The 21766-nt window shown below is 42.3% G+C and overlaps 1 protein-coding gene across 1 annotated transcript in view; it reads right to left on the bottom strand.

Moving 5' to 3' along the window:
* Positions 1-5138, bottom strand: part of LOC134466155 (receptor-type tyrosine-protein phosphatase N2-like) — a 69020-nt gene extending 63882 nt beyond the window's left edge. Inside the window, exons 1-2 of the mRNA XM_063220051.1 lie at positions 4918-5138; positions 3978-4028 (exon numbers count right to left, since the gene is read on the bottom strand). Of these exons, the coding sequence (XP_063076121.1) occupies positions 3978-4028; positions 4918-4990 (124 nt within the window). The 5' untranslated portion in view covers positions 4991-5138. The remainder of the gene's footprint in view (positions 1-3977; positions 4029-4917) is intronic.
* Positions 5139-21766: the final 16628 nt, after the last annotated feature.

The following is a 21766-nucleotide window of genomic DNA, read 5'->3' as shown; positions in this document are numbered from 1 at the left end:
GAGGAGGAGAGAGGAGAGGAGAAGAGGAGAGGGGAGGAAGAGAGGAGGAGAGGAGGAGAAGAAGAGAGAGGAGAGTAGAGGAGAGAGGAGGAGAGGAGAGAGGAGAAGAGGAGATGAAGAGAGGAAGAAAGAGGAGAGTAGAGGAGAGGAGAGGAGAGGAGAGGAGATGAGAGGAGAGGAGAGAGGTGAGGAGCGGAGAAAGAGAGAGGAGAGGAGGAAGAGAGAGGTGAGGAGAGGAGGATAGGTGAGAAGAGGGAGAGAGAGATTAGGAGCAGAGGAAGAGAGAGGAGAGGAGAGGTGAGGAGTGGAGAAAGAGAGAGGAGAGGAGGAGGAGGAAGAGAGGAGAGGAGAGGAGAGGATAGGAGAGGAGAGGAAGAGAGAGGAGAGGAGAGGAGAGGAGAGGAGAGGAGAGGAGAGCACGAGAGAAAGAGGTGGAGAGAGGTGGAGAGGGAGAGAGAGAGGGAGAGAGGGGAGGGTTAATACACATCTGAGTCTAAATATGTAATTTAGTTAAAGGGGCTCTATGTAGAATTAAAAGTTTAGTTAAAGGGGCTCTATGTAGAATTAAAAGTTTAGTTAAAGGGGCTCTATGTAGAATTAAAAGTTTAATTCTGAAGAAGACACACACGGCGTCAAAACGTCAGTCATTGTGTTTGGACTACAATAAAATACTAAAAAGTATCTGAGTGCTCCAGTCATCCCTGGCCTAGTCTTTCCAAAGTGGACCAGTTTAAAGAGAGAGCGAGAGAGAGAGAGAGAGAGAGAGAGAGAGAGAGAGAGAGAGAGAGAGAGAGAGAGAGAGAGAGAGAGGGAGAGGAGGAGAGAGAGAGAGAGAGAGAGAGAGAGAGAGAGAGAGAGAGAGAGAGAGAATATTGTGTGTGTTTGTGCACATAGGTGGATAGGTGTGTGTGTGTGTGTGTGTGTGTGTGTGTGTGTGTGTTTGAATTGGCAACTTCCCTATCCAATGACCTTGATTCTAATCAGCACATACACACACACATATGTGCGTGTAAGTGAGTGTGTGTGTGTGTGTAACGGAGGCCTACGTGCAGGGGTGTCATTCAGGGGGGTAAAGTGGGACTGAGGCACCAGGGCCCCGTGTACAGTGCTGGCAAAAAAGTATTGGCACCCCTGCAATTCCCATGTACAGTGCTGGCAAAACGTATTGGCACCCCTGCAATTTTGTCAGATAATACTCAATTTCATCCATTATGATTGCAATCACAAATACGTTGATGTTAATATCTTATTTTTTTTCTCTTGCAATGAAAAACACAAAAGACAATAAAAAAAAGTCAAATGAATGATCATTTTACACAAAACTCCCGAAATGGGTCGGACAGAAGTATGACACCTTTAGTCTAATACTTGGTAGCACAACCTTTAGACAAAATAAATGTGAACAACCACTTCTGGTAACCATCAATGAGTTTCCTACAACGCTCTGCTGGAATTTTAGAGACCATCCTTGAGGTGATTTGAAGGGTGCGTTCTCCACATTGCCATTTTGAGAACTCTCCATAGGTTTTCTATGGGATTCAGGGGTGGACTCCTACATTAAGCTGCAAAATTTGTTGATAGTCTACAGACTTCATAATTCCATAAACACGGTCAAGCAGTCCAGTGCCAGAGGCTTGATGGTTACCAGAAGTGGTTGTTCACTAGCCTGGCGAGCCAGACCTGTACAGCAAAAAGCTATACAAGGGTCTGGGTGAGCTCGGAGAGTGGGTGGGATAAACGGTTGTCTATCAAAATGCCTTGGCACTCATCGCCACGCAATGGGATGGTGGAACAACCAATCCCCACACACTTCTGTGTAACGTCACAGCTGTCTTTCAGAACGTACACGTGACACACCCCTTTGTAGGTGAATGCGTGTGATGACCACAGCCACTAAATCGAGTTACCTAATAAATTGTTTTCACTTACAAAGTTAATAAAAATGGCTAGTTTTCAACCACATGGCCCTCCTTCATCAACTAGCGAAATGTTGGGCAATTTCGGGCTTGTTAAATAGTTTTATTTATGATTGTTGTCAACATGGCATGTTCGGTGTTAGCTAGGTAGCTGTATACCCATAACTAATACACGGCTGGATACCTAGCTCTGTGTAATTGACGACAGGTTGGCTAGCCGCTAGCTCGGTAGACTAGGTGTCATTCCCATCTATTTAGTAAGCTACTTAAAGACTTTCAAAGCTCCCAAATGTCTCGTTTTTAATGACATGGATCTTATTAGAATTTGGGGCAGTTATTTCATTCTACACCTACAGTAGTGGTCTGATAATAGCGTGTGACTATCTGGTTCTGTAAAATGCTCAAATTACCGAGCTAGCTTAAAACATCGAATGATCAAATGGTAATGTATTGTGATCTATTTGTGTCTGATAAGTTCATGGTGTATTTTTACGTCAATCCATGTCACCCACGAAATGTATTATCATCCAGGCTTTTTAAATTAAGTAAACACTTTCGTGTTGTACGTAGCACAGACAGCCACCATGTTTCTTCTTAAGCCCAATTTGCACGGGATAAATATTACCTATGGACCCCTGGTAATTCGCAATTACCCCCGGACCTCCGTGATTTTTCGGGGCGCATTCGGACGGGATAAATAAACGTCTGTTATTTACTCAATTCACAGACATTACAAGGGAGTGCAGACGGCGCGCCTATGTGAAATTACGTCTATGTGAGACGTAAATTATGTGAACGTCTGAGTTTCGCCGAAATACAGTAGGTAATTCGCAGCAGAATTATTACCTCACAAATTGCGGACATGGCACATTCGCACAGGACTAAGAACTCAGACATTCTCTGTAATTATTCCGAATTACCGGGGGTCCATAGGTAATAAAAGTCCCGTCCGAATCGGGCTTTAGAACGTTTCCTGTGTTTACTAGGTAGCCCGGCCCCCGTCGCGATTTGATTAGCCCTGTCATCGGATAACTTTCAGCTTCGCAAAACGACCGGGGTCTGCTAGACTGCCCCCGGGAGCAAATTCAATTTGCGGTCGCTAGGGGCGTCTAGATTTCTAGGCTAGTTGTTCAGTTATTTTGTCTAAACGTTGTGCTACCAAGTATTAGACTTAAGCCAGGCTCAAACTACACGACTAGCGATTGTGTGTCCGATGTTGGCGTCGGGGTGCACCGCACACTAGAAGAGAATCGCAACTGTCAATCTTGTCGCTGCTCGCAGCCACCGAGACAATGCCCAACGTTCTATTTCCAGTCGCAAATATCAAACACTGTTTGATTTCTACGACTTGCGATCGGCGACTCTTTGAGCTGCCAAAGTTCTATCTCAGAACGTCGCTCACGACGAGGAAATCTTCCCCGACAATCGCTTGCGATGGTCCTGGGGAGTAACGTTCCAGCGATTGTTGTAAGGGGGGTTTTCAGCCGAGAATCAGCACGATAGTCGTGTAGTTTGAGCCAGACTTAAGGATGTCAATACTTCTGTCCGGCCCATTTTTGGAGTTTTGTGTAAAATGGTCATGGATTTGACTTGTTTTCATTCTCTTTTGTGTTTTTTGATTGCAAGACAAACAAATGAAGATATTACTAACAAAGCATTTGTGATTGCAATCATTTTCTGGAAGAAATTGAGTATTATCTGACAGAATTGAAGGGGTTCCAATACTTTTGTCCAGCACTGTATATAGGGGGCCCACACACAGTCCGATATGTAGATACTATATGGGGGGGGGGGGGGGGGTGCTGGCATTGGAGCTGATTGTTCATAGGGCCCACAATTTGCTCCTACGCTCCTGTGTAGCTGAGGTGTGAAGCTGAGGTGTGTAGCTGAGGTGTTCCTGCACAGTCTCTCAAACCCGCCACCTCTTAGTCAACACTCCAGTCTCTCAAACCCGGCGTGGGTGTGTGTGTGTGTGTGTGTGTGTGTGTGTGTGTGTGTGTGTGTGTGTGTGTGTGTGTGTGTGTGTGTGTGTGTGTGTGTGTGTGTGTGTGTGTTAGTTACCGTTTACACAGCTCTCGTGGTCTTCACAGAGGCCGGACGCAAACAAACAACCTGATGGAGAGAACAGAGAGAGGAGAAGAGAGAAGAGAGAAGAGAGAAGAGGGGAGGGAGAAGTAAGAGGGAGGGGGAGAGAAAGAGAGAAGAGAGCGAGGTAGAGAGAAGAGAGAGAGAAAGAGAAGAGAGAGAAGGGAGAGAGAGGGGGAGAAAAGAACAGAGAGAGGGGAGAAAGAAAGAGGAGAGAGAAAGAGAAGAGAGAGATAGGGGAGAAGGGGTAGAGAGAAGAGAGAGAGGGGGAGAAGGGAACAGAGAGAGAGAAAGAGGGAGAGGAAGAGAGGAGAGAGAGAGGGGGGAGGGGGAGAGAGAGAGGAGAGGGAGAGTGAGAGAGACAAACAGAGAGAGGGGGAGAAGAGAGAGAGGAAAGTATGAGGGGGGTGAGAGAAGAGAGAGAGGGGGAGAAAGAGAGAGAAGAGAGAGAGGGGGAGAGAGAAGAGAGAGAGAGGAGGGGTAGAGAGAAGAGAGAGATGGGGAGAAAGAGAGAAGAGAAAAAGGGGGAGAGAGAAGAGAGAGAGGGGGAGAGAGCGGGAAGGGGTGGGATAGAAAGAGAGAGAGAGAGAGAAGAGGGAGGTGTGAGAAAGAACAGAGAGAGAGAAGAGAGAGAGGGAAGTAAGATAGAGAGAGAGGGGGGGGGGGGGGGGTGGGGTGCTTAGGCAAAGGGACATTGCATAGGAAACACCACAAAAGCAAACTACAACTCACCACACCACAGTTCTAGGGGGTAACATGCATTATATGCCTTATATCTTAATGTAGCTAAGAACACTACATAAACACTCTACAGGCTACTGTACTCACCTACTTTACTATACAGTACTATACCATACTGTACTATACAGTACTATACTATACTATACTATACTATACTATACCATACTGTACTCACCGACTTTGCCCCTCTCAGCTGCCTGGATGCGGCTCAAGAGCAGCGTGAGGACTAGAACGCCAAACGCCACCATCTTCCCGGGTAACCGGACAGTGACGTCACTCCCCTCACGGTGGAGATGATGTGGTGATGATGATAATAACAATCACGGGGGTGTTATTCCCTTTCAGTAGCTTTCAGTGTCGGCAGAATAGTCTCGCAGGTTTCCACTGAGGCGCTGCCGTCACCCAAGGAGTGCGATGGAGATGTGTTCACCCTTCGTGTGTTTTTTTAGAGAGAGAGGGAGAGATATCTCCGATCTCAGGACTCTTCTTTACTATTCCACCGATCTTCCAAGATTATATAGGCATAATGCAAACACACTCTTCAATAATATCACAGTTCTTCAAAGATTAGGCAGAAACAGACGGCCCAAGACTGTTATTAAAACGCAGATCGTGCGCCGTGCCGGGCAGAATGCGAGGCTGGATTCAACACCGTGCCGCAGTCGCTTCTTTCAACTCTCTCTGACAAACATATCTATCGAGGGGCCTTCTCTGTAAGGCTACATGTAGTCTACACGAATCCTCCCTTTTAAATCAGCCTGCAGTGTCCTGAAAATGTCGTCTCTTTAGAAAGATAAATCATGATATAGTCCGATGTAAATAATGTCGTCCAAGGCCGTGGGTTTCAAATGCCCTTTTTTACGCTCACGTTTACCTCCAAATCACGCCGCTGTCAATAGCAACACAAACAGATGTCGGAGATGTCCGTGTGTGCTTCCTGAATGTTATTGGTGATGATTTGATGTCAGGAGATGAAAAAAGGGAACAAGTCAAATCTGTCTGTTGCCAAATAGGCTGCACCTCGCGATGACAAATCAAATCCTCTTGAATCAGCCTTCAGTATCTTGACATCTCTCCCCGTTCCCCCTCTCCAACAACACAGATACTGCGGTTAAGGCAGCCGCCTTTCGTTCATCCGCCTTTCAGTTTAAAAACAACGTGCGCGCATATACTACTACTACGGTTTTCATGTGTTTTGTAGCCTTCGACGTCGTCTACTTTCAGCCAAATACTTGAATGATGTAAAAGTGAAGTTATTTACCTAAACGGCGGGTGGGGGAGTGGCGGCTGGGAGTGACGGCTGGCTTGACCATATCCATATAACGTTAGTAACGCTTGAATAGTGGCGGCTGGGAGTGACGGCTGGCTTGACCATATTCATAACGTTAGTAACGCTTGAATAGTGGCGGCTGGGAATGGCGGCTGGCTTGACCATATTCATACAACGTTAGGCTACTATAACGCTTCAGATAGTGGCGGCTGGGAATGGCGGCTGGCTTGACCATATTGTTAGATGTAATGTTTGCTTCTCTTGAACTACATACCGACTCTGCTTTTTCTCACATTTTCCTGGAAGCTTGACAGGTCCATATCAAGAGTCGGACAGCTATGTTCCTTCCAAAAAAAGTGAAGTCTTCAGTTTCGATAATCCACGTTGCGTTGCATTGCCGCACCCCCCCCCCCCCCTCCCCCCCCCCCCGCCCCCCCCCCCCCCCCCCCCCCCCCCCCCCACCCCCCCCCACCCCCCCCCCCCCCCCCCCCCCCCCCCCCCCCCCCCCCCCCCCCCTCCCCCGCGACCTGACAGCCACAACCCCCCCCCCCCCCCCCCCCAAGCGCTTAACACATAGCTAGGCCTAAAATACCTAAATAATAGCCTACCTAATAATACCTATAAAAATAAACAAACAAAGAGGCCTAAATAATTAGACTACACTATTATAGACATTACAGTGTGTGTAATTATAGGCCTAATATAGGAATAGCCTGTAGGCCTATTAGGCCTAATTATCCTACTATATACCTACATAATAATTAATACCTGAATAAGCAAATAAATAAATAAATAAATAAATAGACTACATTATTTTAGACATTGCAGTGTGTAATTATACCAAACGAAGAAGCTCTAACCACTAGGCCACGCCTGCCCAAATCAAGTGTACAGTGTAGAGTTTCGATAATCCATGTTGCATTGCAACACCCCCCCCATCCCCACAAACACACACACACACACACACCGAGCTGACAGCCAACCCCACCCCCCCGACCACCAGTGCTTTAAAAAAAGCCCAAATAATACCTAAATAATACCTATTAATACCTAAATGAACAAACAAATAAATTAATAAATACACAATTAGACTACCAGGACACTATTTTAGACATTGCAGTGTGTGTAATTATACTAAACGAAGAAGTATCCACGTAAGAAATGAAGTCTTCAGTTTCGATAATCCATGTTGCTCCCCCTCCCCCCTCCAACAGTGCTTAACAAATAGCCTAAATAATACCTAAATAATACCTGAATAAACACACAACAAATGAATTCAAAATTCTACAGTAAAATCTACAAGTTCTTTGTCTGGTCAAAGCCAGAGGAGCTGTTAACAGGCCCATATGACTCAGTACCAGGAATAATTCAAATTTGGATCAGCACTTCACCTCAAAGTGCAAACATGCAAGTTTGACAGAAATATGTCAAGCTTTTGAAGGACCTTTTCTTAAAAATTCTACAGTAAAATCCATCAATACTTTGTCTGGTCACAGCCAGTGGAACTGTTAACAGGCCCATATGACTCATTGCTAAGAATAATTCAAATTTGGATCAGCACTTCACTTCAAAGTGCAAATAGATGCAAGTTTGCCAGTAATATGTCAAGCTTTTGAAGAAGCTTTTCTTCAAATTCCTACAGTAAAATCCATCAATTCTTTGTCTGGTCACAGCCAGTGGAACTGTTAACAGGCCCATATGACTCATTGCCAAGAATAATTCAAATTTGGATCAACACTTCACTTCAAAATGCAAAAATGTGTCAGTTTGCCTCGCCTACACAGTGATATGTCAAGCTTTTGAAGAAGCTTTTCTTCAAATTCCTACAGTAAAATCCATCAATTCTTTGTCTGGTCATAGCCAGTTGAACTGTTAACAGGCCCATATGACTCATTGCCAAGAATAATTCAAATTTGGATCAACACTTCACTTCAAAATGCTAAAGTGTGTCAGTTTGCCTCGCCTACACAGTGATATGTCAAGCTTTTGAAGAAGCTTTTCTTCAAATTCCTACAGTAAAATCCATCCATCCTTTGTCTGGTCACAGCCAGTGGAACTGTTAACAGGCCCATATGACTCATTGCCAAGAATAATTCAAATTTGGAGCAACACTTCACTTCAAAATGCAAAAATGTGTCAGTTTGCCTCGCCTACACAGTGATATGTCAAGCTTTTGAAGAAGCTTTTCTTCAAATTCCTACAGTAAAATCCATCCATCCTTTGTCTGGTCACAGCCAGTGGAACTGTTAACAGGCCCATATGACTCATTGCCAAGAATAATTCAAATTTGGATCAACAATTCACTTCAAAATGCTAAAATATGACAGTTTGTCAGTAACGTGTCAAGCTTTTGAAGAAGCTTTTCTTCAAATTCCTACAGTAAAATCCATCCATCCTTTGTCTGGTCACAGCCAGTGGAACTGTTAACAGGCCCATATGACTCATTGCCAAGAATAATTCAAATTTGGATCAACACTTCACTTCAAAATGCTAAAATGTGTCAGTTTGCCTCGCCTACACAGTGATATGTCAAGCTTTTGAAGAAGCTTTTCTTCAAATTCCTACAGTAAAATCCATCCATCCTTTGTCTGGTCACAGCCAGTGGAACTGTTAACAGGCCCATATGACTCATTGCCAAGAATAATTCAAATTTGGATCAACACTTCACTTCAAAATGCAAAAATATGTCAGTTTGCCTCGCCTACACAGTGATATGTCAAGCTTTTGAAGAAGCTTTTCTTCAAATTCCTACAGTAAAATCCATCCATCCTTTGTCTGGTCACAGCCAGTGGAACTGTTAACAGGCCCATATGACTCATTACCAAGAATAATTCAAATTTGGAGCAACACTTCACTTCAAAATGCTAAAATGTGTCAGTTTGCCTCGCCTACACAGTGATATGTCAAGCTTTTGAAGAAGCTTTTCTTCAAATTCCTACAGTAAAATCCATCCATCCTTTGTCTGGTCACAGCCAGTGGAACTGTTAACAGGCCCATATGACTCATTACCAAGAATAATTCAAATTTGGAGCAACACTTCACTTCAAAATGCTAAAATGTGTCAGTTTGCCTCGCCTACACAGTGATATGTCAAGCTTTTGAAGAAGCTTTTCTTCAAATTCCTACAGTAAAATCCATCCATCCTTTGTCTGGTCACAGCCAGTGGAACTGTTAACAGGCCCATATGACTCATAGCCAAGAATAATTCAAATTTGGATCAACAATTCACTTCAAAATGCTAAAATATGACAGTTTGTCAGTAACGTGTCAAGCTTTTGAAGAAGCTTTTCTTCAAATTCCTACAGTAAAATCCATCCATCCTTTGTCTGGTCACAGCCAGTGGAACTGTTAACAGGCCCATATGACTCATTGCCAAGAATAATTCAAATTTGGAGCAACACTTCACTTCAAAATGCAAAAATGTGTCAGTTTGCCTCGCCTACACAGTGATATGTCAAGCTTTTGAAGAAGCTTTTCTTCAAATTCCTACAGTAAAATCCATCCATCCTTTGTCTGGTCACAGCCAGTGGAACTGTTAACAGGCCCATATGACTCATTGCCAAGAATAATTCAAATTTGGATCAACACTTCACTTCAAAATGCTAAAGTGTGTCAGTTTGCCTCGCCTACACAGTGATATGTCAAGCTTTTGAAGAAGCTTTTCTTCAAATTCCTACAGTAAAATCCATCCATCCTTTGTCTGGTCACAGCCAGTGGAACTGTTAACAGGCCCATATGACTCATTACCAAGAATAATTCAAATTTGGAGCAACACTTCACTTCAAAATGCTAAAATGTGTCAGTTTGCCTCGCCTACACAGTGATATGTCAAGCTTTTGAAGAAGCTTTTCTTCAAATTCCTACAGTAAAATCCATCCATCCTTTGTCTGGTCACAGCCAGTGGAACTGTTAACAGGCCCATATGACTCATTGCCAAGAATAATTCAAATTTGGATCAACACTTCACTTCAAAATGCTAAAATATGACAGTTTGTCAGTAACGTGTCAAGCTTTTGAAGAAGCTTTTCTTCAAATTCCTACAGTAAAATCCATCCATCCTTTGTCTGGTCACAGCCAGTGGAACTGTTAACAGGCCCATATGACTCATTACCAAGAATAATTCAAATTTGGAGCAACACTTCACTTCAAAATGCTAAAATGTGTCAGTTTGCCTCGCCTACACAGTGATATGTCAAGCTTTTGAAGAAGCTTTTCTTCAAATTCCTACAGTAAAATCCATCCATCCTTTGTCTGGTCACAGCCAGTGGAACTGTTAACAGGCCCATATGACTCATTGCCAAGAATAATTCAAATTTGGAGCAACACTTCACTTCAAAATGCTAAAATGTGTCAGTTTGCCTCGCCTACACAGTGATATGTCAAGCTTTTGAAGAAGCTTTTCTTCAAATTCCTACAGTAAAATCCATCCATCCTTTGTCTGGTCACAGCCAGTGGAACTGTTAACAGGCCCATATGACTCATTGCCAAGAATAATTCAAATTTGGAGCAACACTTCACTTCAAAATGCTAAAATGTGTCAGTTTGCCTCGCCTACACAGTGATATGTCAAGCTTTTGAAGAAGCTTTTCTTCAAATTCCTACAGTAAAATCCATCCATCCTTTGTCTGGTCACAGCCAGTGGAACTGTTAACAGGCCCATATGACTCATTGCCAAGAATAATTCAAATTTGGAGCAACACTTCACTTCAAAATGCAAAAATGTGTCAGTTTGCCTCGCCTACACAGTGATATGTCAAGCTTTTGAAGAAGCTTTTCTTCAAATTCCTACAGTAAAATCCATCCATCCTTTGTCTGGTCACAGCCAGTGGAACTGTTAACAGGCCCATATGACTCATTGCCAAGAATAATTCAAATTTGGATCAACACTTCACTTCAAAATGCTAAAATGTGTCAGTTTGCCTCGCCTACACAGTGATATGTCAAGCTTTTGAAGAAGCTTTTCTTCAAATTCCTACAGTAAAATCCATCCATCCTTTGTCTGGTCACAGCCAGTGGAACTGTTAACAGGCCCATATGACTCATTGCCAAGAATAATTCAAATTTGGAGCAACACTTCACTTCAAAATGCAAAAATGTGTCAGTTTGCCTCGCCTACACAGTGATATGTCAAGCTTTTGAAGAAGCTTTTCTTCAAATTCCTACAGTAAAATCCATCCATCCTTTGTCTGGTCACAGCCAGTGGAACTGTTAACAGACCCATATGACTCATTGCCAAGAATAATTCAAATTTGGATCAACACTTCACTTAAAAATTCAAAAATATGTCAGTTTGCCTCGCCTACACAGTGATATGTCAAGCTTTTGAAGAAGCTTTTCTTCAAATTCCTACAGTAAAATCCATCCATCCTTTGTCTGGTCACAGCCAGTGGAACTGTTAACAGGCCCATATGACTCATTGCCAAGAATAATTCAAATTTGGATCAACACTTCACTTCAAAATGCTAAAATGTGTCAGTTTGCCTCGCCTACACAGTGATATGTCAAGCTTTTGAAGAAGCTTTTCTTCAAATTCCTACAGTAAAATCCATCCATCCTTTGTCTGGTCACAGCCAGTGGAACTGTTAACAGGCCCATATGACTCATTGCCAAGAATAATTCAAATTTGGATCAACACTTCACTTCAAAATGCTAAAATGTGTCAGTTTGCCTCGCCTACACAGTGATATGTCAAGCTTTTGAAGAAGCTTTTCTTCAAATTCCTACAGTAAAATCCATCCATCCTTTGTCTGGTCACAGCCAGTGGAACTGTTAACAGGCCCATATGACTCATTGCCAAGAATAATTCAAATTTGGATCAACACTTCACTTCAAAATGCTAAAATGTGTCAGTTTGCCTCGCCTACACAGTGATATGTCAAGCTTTTGAAGAAGCTTTTCTTCAAATTCCTACAGTAAAATCCATCCATCCTTTGTCTGGTCACAGCCAGTGGAACTGTTAACAGGCCCATATGACTCATTGCCAAGAATAATTCAAATTTGGATCAACACTTCACTTCAAAATGCAAAAATGTGTCAGTTTGCCTCGCCTACACAGTGATATGTCAAGCTTTTGAAGAAGCTTTTCTTCAAATTCCTACAGTAAAATCCATCCATCCTTTGTCTGGTCACAGCCAGTGGAACTGTTAACAGGCCCATATGACTCATTGCCAAGAATAATTCAAATTTGGATCAACACTTCACTTCAAAATGCTAAAATGTGTCAGTTTGCCTCGCCTACACAGTGATATGTCAAGCTTTTGAAGAAGCTTTTCTTCAAATTCCTACAGTAAAATCCATCCATCCTTTGTCTGGTCACAGCCAGTGGAACTGTTAACAGGCCCATATGACTCATTGCCAAGAATAATTCAAATTTGGATCAACACTTCACTTCAAAATGCAAAAATGTGTCAGTTTGCCTCGCCTACACAGTGATATGTCAAGCTTTTGAAGAAGCTTTTCTTCAAATTCCTACAGTAAAATCCATCCATCCTTTGTCTGGTCACAGCCAGTGGAACTGTTAACAGGCCCATATGACTCATTGCCAAGAATAATTCAAATTTGGATCAACACTTCACTTCAAAATGCAAAAATGTGTCAGTTTGCCTCGCCTACACAGTGATATGTCAAGCTTTTGAAGAAGCTTTTCTTCAAATTCCTACAGTAAAATCCATCCATCCTTTGTCTGGTCACAGCCAGTGGAACTGTTAACAGGCCCATATGACTCATTGCCAAGAATAATTCAAATTTGGATCAACACTTCACTTCAAAATGCTAAAATGTGTCAGTTTGCCTCGCCTACACTGATATGTCAAGCTTTTGAAGAAGCCTTTCTTTAAATTCTTACAGTAAAAATCAACCTTTCTTTGTCTGGTCACAGCCAGTGGAACTGTTAACAGGCCCATATGACTCATTGCCAAGAATAATTCAAATTTGGATCAACACTTCACTTCAAAATGCTAAAATGTGTCAGTTTGCCTCGCCTACACAGTGATATGTCAAGCTTTTGAAGAAGCTTTTCTTCAAATTCCTACAGTAAAATCCATCCATCCTTTGTCTGGTCACAGCCAGTGGAACTGTTAACAGGCCCATATGACTCATTGCCAAGAATAATTCCAATTTGGATCTGCAGTTCACTTCAAAATACTAAATTATGTCAGTTTGCCTCGCCTAAACAGTGATATGTCAAGCTTTTGAAGAAGCTTTTCTTCAAATTCCTACAGTAAAATCCATCCATCCTTTGTCTGGTCACAGCCAGTGGAACTGTTAACAGGCCCATATGACTCATTGCCAAGAATAATTCAAATTTGGATCAACACTTCACTTCAAAATGCTAAAATGTGTCAGTTTGCCTCGCCTACACAGTGATATGTCAAGCTTTTGAAGAAGCTTTTCTTCAAATTCCTACAGTAAAATCCATCCATCCTTTGTCTGGTCACAGCCAGTGGAACTGTTAACAGGCCCATATGACTCATTGCCAAGAATAATTCAAATTTGGATCAACACTTCACTTCAAAATGCTAAAATGTGTCAGTTTGCCTCGCCTACACAGTGATATGTCAAGCTTTTGAAGAAGCTTTTCTTCAAATTCCTACAGTAAAATCCATCCATCCTTTGTCTGGTCACAGCCAGTGGAACTGTTAACAGGCCCATATGACTCATTGCCAAGAATAATTCAAATTTGGATCAACACTTCACTTCAAAATGCAAAAATGTGTCAGTTTGCCTCGCCTACACAGTGATATGTCAAGCTTTTGAAGAAGCTTTTCTTCAAATTCCTACAGTAAAATCCATCCATCCTTTGTCTGGTCACAGCCAGTGGAACTGTTAACAGGCCCATATGACTCATTGCCAAGAATAATTCAAATTTGGATCAACACTTCACTTCAAAATGCAAAAATATGTCAGTTTGCCTCGCCTACACAGTGATATGTCAAGCTTTTGAAGAAGCTTTTCTTCAAATTCCTACAGTAAAATCCATCCATCCTTTGTCTGGTCACAGCCAGTGGAACTGTTAACAGGCCCATATGACTCATTGCCAAGAATAATTCAAATTTGGATCAGCACTTCACTTCAAAATGCAAAAATATGCAAGTTTGTCAGTAATATGTCAAGCTTTTGAAGAAGCTTTTCTTCAAATTCCTACAGTAAAATACATCCATCCTTTGTCTGGTCACAGCCAGTGGAACTGTTAACAGGCCCATATGACTCATTGCCAAGAATAATTCAAATTTGGATCAACACTTCACTTCAAAATGCTAAAATGTGTCAGTTTGCCTCGCCTACACAGTGATATGTCAAGCTTTTGAAGAAGCTTTTCTTCAAATTCCTACAGTAAAATCCATCAATTCTTTGTCTGGTCACAGCCAGTGGAACTGTTAACAGGCCCATATGACTCATTGCCAAGAATAATTCAAATTTGGATCAACACTTCACTTCAAAATACTAAATTATGTCAGTTTGCCTCGCCTAAACAGTGATATGTCAAGGTTTTGAAGAAGCTTTTCTTCAAATTCCTACAGTAAAATCCACCAATTCTTTGTCTGGTCAAAGCCAGTGGAGCTGTTAACAGACCCATATGACTCATTGCCAAGAATAATTCAAATTTGGATCAACACTTCACTTAAAAATTCAAAAATATGTCAGTTTGCCTCGCCTACACAGTGATATGTCAAGCTTTTGAAGAAGCTTTTCTTGAAATTCCTACAGTAAAATCCATCAATTCTTTCTCTGGTCACAGCCAGTGGAACTGTTAACAGGCCCATATGACTCATTCCCAAGAATAATTCCAATTTGGATCTGCAGTTCACTTCAAAATACTAAATTATGTCAGTTTGCCTCGCCTAAACAGTGATATGTCAAGGTTTTGAAGAAGCTTTTCTTCAAATTCCTACAGTAAAATCCATCAATTCCTTGTCTGGTCATAGCCAGTGGAACTGTGAACAGGCCCATATGACTCATTGCCAAGAATAATTCAAATTTGGATCAACACTTCACTTCAAAATGCAAAAATATGTCAGTTTGCCTCGCCTACACAGTGATATGTCAAGCTTTTGAGGAAGCTTTTCTTCAAATTCCTACAGTAAAAATCAACCATTCTTTGTCTGGTCACAGCCAGTGGAACTGTTAACAGGCCCATATGACTCATTGCCAAGAATAATTCAAATTTGGATCAACACTTCACTTCAAAATGCAAAAATATGTCAGTTTGCCTCGCCTACACAGTGATATGTCAAGCTTTTGAAGAAGCTTTTCTTCAAATTCCTACAGTAAAATCCATCCATCCTTTGTCTGGTCACAGCCAGTGGAACTGTTAACAGGCCCATATGACTCATTGCCAAGAATAATTCAAATTTGCATCAATACTTCACTTCAAAATGCAAAAATATGCAAGTTTGTCAGTAATATGTCAAGCTTTTGAAGATGATTTTCTTCAAATTCCTACAGTAAAAATCAACCATTCTTTGTCTGGTCACAGCCAGTGGAACTGTTAACAGGCCCATATGACTCATTGCCAAGAATAATTCAAATTTGGATCAACACTTCACTTCAAAATGCAAAAATATGTCAGTTTGCCTCGCCTACACAGTGATATGTCAAGCTTTTGAAGAAGCTTTTCTTGAAATTCCTACAGTAAAATCCATCAATTCTTTCTCTGGTCACAGCCAGTGGAACTGTTAACAGGCCCATATTACTCTTTACCAGGAATAATTCAAATTTGGATCAGCACTTCGCTTCAAAGTGCTAAAATATGGAAGTGTGCCTCATCCAAACAGTGATATGTCAGGTTTTTGAAGGAGCTTTTCTTCCAAATTCTACAGTATAATCTACTAGGTCTTTGCTCACAGCCATTGGAACTGTTGACAGGCCCATATGACTAATTTACAAATACCAGGAATAATTCAAATTTGTATCAGCACTTCACCTCAATTTGCTAAAATATGCAAGTTTGCCTCATCTAAACAGTAATATGTCAAGCTGTTGAAGAAACGTCTCTTCAAAATTCTACAGTAAAATCTATTAGTTACTTGTCTGGTGACAGCCAGTAGAACTGAGGCCCATATGACTCATTACCAGGCTGGCCCCCTATCTCTGGTGACAGAAGACTGTTTGGGCGGGCATCTCCACAGTGGTCTCCTGGGGGTAAACGCCCTGAATCCTGATGGGATGAACATGCAACTAGGGGTAAAGGGTGGAGACCCTCCAGTGGACACCAAGCTGGGCGACAGCCTGGCTCAAATTACTCTATATAGGTCACCGGCAGTCGGAGGAGGTACGGCAGAGCCATGTCCACGCCAGTGCCTGACGTCCGCTGGAGGGAACGTGGATGATGGCACCAACCCGGTGACCAGGATGACCAGCCAACCCCGCTGCGTCCCCGCCGGAGAGACAGGGGAACCGGTAGCACGCGCCGGTCCAGCAGTCAGACCCCTGCACCAGCAGATACCCTGACGACCCCTAGGGTTCTTCATTCAGCTCCACCACAGTCCCAAGGTCCAGCTCCTCGTTATAACCTGGAGGGAGCTGCGTCGGCACCATTGAGTCCTCGCGCCTGCGAAAGGCGGGGTGGGTGGGGTAGTGTAGCGACAAGACCCCCTGCAGTGTACTGTGTATGTGTTTCCCCATAGGATTCCCTCTCTGTCTATCAGTACGTGTGAATGGTGAATGTTTGTTTATCTGTGTGCTTGAACGTTGTTCCCCACTCCCACATGTGTCTTCTAGAATTTTGTGTGTGCCAATCGGTTTTGGGGTGGTCTTTGATGTGGGGTAGGTATCCAGGTGGGAATAATTAAGTTAAGGCATTAGATAGTAAGGCATTAGATAGTATGGGTATTAATAGGGGCGGGGTTATCGATAGGGGATCAATAACGTCCACTAACTTGTAATCAGAACTGAGGAGAATTTATTAGGGGACAGCCGTGTAAACCATAGTGAGTGAAAGTTTATTTAGCTAGAGAGTTTAGTGTAAAGCTTTATTATATCCCCAAAACGCGGAGCGTCGGGGATGTAATGGTTTTGCGTGCGCCGCCGCCGCGTAAGGTTAACGTGATAACTTTTGAACGGATGTTTGGATTTGTCCCAGATTTTTTGGGTGTATGCTCTAGGGCAGGTTCATGAACTGATTCGAGTTTGGAGGTCAACACTTTCAAGATGGCTGAATTCAAGATGGCCGAATTTTTGTTTGGTTCATAACTTCTGACCGGGTGGATAGATTTGTCCCAGATTTGGTGTGTGAATGCTCTAGGGTAGGTTCATGAACTGCTTCGAGTTGGGAGGTCAACACTTTCAAGATGGCTGAATTCAAGATGGCCGAATTTTTGTTAGGTCCATAACTTCTGACCGCGTGGATGGATTTGTCCCAGATTTGGTGTGTGAATGCTCTAGGGTAGGTTCATGAACTGATTCGAGTTTGGAGGTCAACACTTTCAAGATGGCTGAATTCAAGATGGCCGAATTATTGTTTGGCCCATCACTACTGACCGGGTGGATAGATTTGTCCCAGATTTTGTGTGTGAATGCTCTAGGGTAGGTTCATGAACTGATTCGAGTTTGGAAGACAACACTTTCAAAATGACGGAATTTTCATTTGGCCCATAACTTCTGACTGGGAGGATTGATTTGCCCGGTAATACCTTATTTTAATGGTTCACCATTTCAGTGAATCTACCATATTAGGTACAGTGTAATAACCAATGTAACAATATTTAATACCATGTAATACTAGTGTAATACCAGTGTAACGATATGCAATATCAGGTACAGTGTAATAACGAGTGTAACAGTATGCAATACCATGTAATATAGTGTAATACCAGTGTAACAATATGCAATACCATGTAATACCGCTTACACACAAACACATGATGTAAGTTTAAAAAATGGCGGTGTTACACTGGTATTACATTGTATTAAATATTGTTGCACTGGTTATTACACTGTACCTAATGTGGTATATCCACTGAACCATTTAAACAGTATTACCATTTGCCCCATTTTTTGCTTCATTTTCACAATAGTCGTTTGGTTTTAAGCCTATGCACGTCATGTCACGTCTGTATGTATCATATACGTTTACAAAATGGTGGACGGGAGTGGTAGGAATGATGGGGGACTGGAAGCGTCGCGTTTCGGGGATATATCTTAAGCAGTCGAAGGCGACTGCACAGGCAGTCTAGTTGTTTTTGTGGGGGATACTTTTGCCCAAGTTAGAGTGTAAAAGGGCAGGGAATAAACCAGATGTAAACTTTATCTGCTTTCCCTACCATCATCCTTCTAAAGGGGGTCATGGTTCTGGTCAAGGCACAAATTGAAAACTCAGAAACATTGCATTGCGAGAGGTTAGGTTTAGGGATGGTTTTGGGAAGGGCACAATTTGAAAACTTGGAAACATACAATGTGGGGAACAGGTTAGGTTTAGGGATAGTTTTGGTTAGGGCACAAATGTACAACTCAGAAACATTGCATTACTGGCAGGTTAGGTTTAGGGATGGTTTTGAGAAGGGCACAATTTGAAAACTTGGAAACATACAATGCGGGGAACACATTTTTTTTTTAGAAAAAAAAGGGTCCTGCGCACTTAGGTCTCAAAAAAATCTGAAAATATTACCAAGTGTACCCATGGTACTTAAGAGAAGCACTGTAAATGTATTTGAATAAGATGTATCTCCCTGTTACAACCAATTTTACTGAGGGAGGGGAGGGGGGGTGCCCATTTTGTTCACACTCTTTTTTTTGTCAAGGTTCACAAGCCCATAGCTCAAGAACTAAACCATGTAGGAAGCTCAAATTTGGCATGCTGGTACATAGATCGGAATCGCTTGTTGCAAAACTGTTTCGGTCCGTATGATCCTGCATCGTCATAGCATTCCCTCAAAGATGATACAAATTGTACTGGAGGTTTTGGCTGTGCTCTGTTTAGGCCTTCAGAAGACACATTTGTCCCCAACATAGCCTCATGATTTCCCCCCTTGTAGATACAAGTAGAAACACTCATAAAAAGCTATAAATAGATAGGAAACCCCATCAGTGTTTGACCAGAAGACCTCACAAGTCTGACAAATCATTTTGGGTGTCATTTTCAGAGCACCAGAACACCTTTTGTGATAGTCCACAGATTTTTTTTTTTTTTTTCATTCTCCATGAAGTCTTCTTTTTAAAAATGCCAATGTCTTGTGTGATGAATTGTTTTTTAATTTCCACCCTGAACATGGGCAAAATGCAAAAAGAGAGCAACATGAGTTCTATAACATTCAATGTGATGAAGATAAAACTGAAGTGTTGCTCATTGGGCCTAAGAAAAAACGTGCAAAACTCCACTCAAGCCTAGGTGACCTAAGCATACACATTAAAGATAAGGTTACTAGCCTAGGTGTGGTCATAGACTCGGATTTGAGCTTTGAGCCTCACATCAACAAGATAACAAAATCTGCTTTTTTTCCATCTTAGAAATGTCAACAAAGTGCGCGGCTTGGCCCCCCGACAAGACGCTGAGAAACTTATTCATGCCTTTGTCACCAGTAGGATAGACTACTGCAATGCTCTCTTCTCTGGTCTCCCAAAAAAATTAATTGACAAATTGCAACTCATTCAAAACTCTGCGGCAAGAATCCTAACAAGAACCAGAATGAGAGAGCACATCTCTCCTGTCTTGGCAGACCTGCACTGGTTACCTGTCTCATACAGAATCGACTTTAAGATTCTGCTCACAGTATTTAAAGCATTAAATGGACTTGCCCCTAGCTATATCTCAGACATGCTCTCTTTTTATGCCCCTGCTCGAGCCCTCAGGTCCACTGATGCCAAGCTGCTAAGGACCCCCACCCCCCCGCAGAAGAAGATCGGCGACGCCGCGTTTGCCTGCTATGCGCCCAAGAGATGGAACGCCCTCCCCATCGAGATCCGATCAGCCACCTCCGTCGACTCCTTTAAGAAGCAGCTGAAGACCCACCTCTTCATCCTTGCCAACTCCTAGCTGCCAAGGCGTCATAGTGTCCCAGCCGCCGCAGCGCCCTTACTACTCGCAATCCAGCCCTGGCAGGGGGCTCCCCTAGGTGGCCGCTGGTCTCTGCCTGAGGTTTCTTCCTGACTACAGGGGGTCTTTTTTCTCAGACCTCACCGAGCTTTTTTTCCCCCTCACAAACTATGAATCAAGCGAAAGGGAGTTTTTCCTCACCCCTGATGCCACCAGGGGCCGCACCTGAGCGCCCAATCTCTGTGTGACTATCTATGACTTATGATAGGCCCAGCCACTATGGACCTTACACATCTAAGAATCCTGGTCCTAACCTACGTTGACCTTATGACTCTACATTCTCTGTCTATCTCTTCTTCCTCTGCCTTCTTGCTTTTTCTGCCTCTCCTCTATACCTCTCCTTTTAAATCTATCTCTAACAATGTTTTTTCCCATTTGTTAAGCACTTTGAGTTACATGCCTTGTATGACACAGTGCTATACAAATACAATTATTATTATTATTATTATTATTAATGTAAAGACTAAATGATCAAATGCACATTTTGCCCGGACATGATCACCTGAGAGTCCCTTTGCAGGGGTGCATGTACCCTTTCAATTTCAATGATTTCAGGAGCGTTCAATGTGGGAGCAAGTTCGCACACCAAAAGAGACACTAGGAGTGCGTTGCAATATGCTACCTTGCCTCCACTTGCCTCCTCGTCCCGCCTCCTGGCTCCTCCTCCGTGGAGAAAACGAGAAAGTTTCCCAGCTGTCAGCCTAGCCACAACAGCTTTTGAGGGACTGTTTTTCATTCACCATCCCAATTGTAAATGAGAAAAAGACTCAATTGAGTTTTTTGCAAGATATTGAAATATAATGCTGTTGTCAGTGACGTCATCATAACATATTACTTCCTGGTACGAGGAGCGAAGCAAGTCGAGAAGACAAGTGGAGCAGGCAAGGTCGCATATTGCAATGCACTCTAGGTCAGGCACAAAGAGTCATGTTGTTACTTATTTTGACCAGCAGATGGCAGCGGAAGAAACGCATAGAAAACATTGTGCATAGCCCATGTTCAGGATGGAAATTAAAAAAAGAAAACATCACATATAACAAGTCAAATTGGCATTTTTAAAAAGAAGAATTCATGTAGAATAAAGAAAAAAATATTTTTAAAAACTGTGGATAATCCCACAAGGGGTTCTGGAGCTCTGAAAATGACATCCAAAATGATTTGTCAGACTTGTGTGGTCTTTTGTTCAAACACTGATAGGGTTTCCTTTCTATTTATTGATTTTTATGAGTGTGTTTCTACTTATCTCTACCAGGGTGAAAAATCAAGAACCTATATTCGGTACAAATATCTCTTCTGAGGGCCTAAACAGAGCTCATTCAAAAACTGCAATAAAATTTGTATCATCTTTGAGGGAATGATATGACGATGCAGCTCATCCAGACCAAAACGGACAGTTTTGCAACAAACTATTCCTATCTATGTACCAGCATTCATAATGTGAGCTTCCTTCTTGACTTAGTTCTTGAGCCATGGGCTTGTGAACTTTGACAAAAAAAGAGTGTAAACAAATGGCCACCCCCCTCCCCCAGTGAAAATGGCTGTAACATGGAAAGTATACAGTGAGGAGAATAAGTATTTGATCCCTTGCTGATTTTGTTGGTTTGCCCACTAATAAAGACATGATCAGTCTTTAATGTTAATGATAATATGTATTCTAATATGGAGAGACAGAATATCAAAAAGAAAATCCAGAAATTAACTCTAAAGAATATATAATAATTGATT

The sequence above is a fragment of the Engraulis encrasicolus genome, chromosome 16, assembly GCF_034702125.1.
Source record: "Engraulis encrasicolus isolate BLACKSEA-1 chromosome 16, IST_EnEncr_1.0, whole genome shotgun sequence".
In the NCBI taxonomy this organism is placed as follows: Eukaryota; Metazoa; Chordata; class Actinopteri; order Clupeiformes; family Engraulidae; genus Engraulis; species Engraulis encrasicolus.
This window is presented reverse-complemented; position numbering and strand designations above follow the sequence as displayed.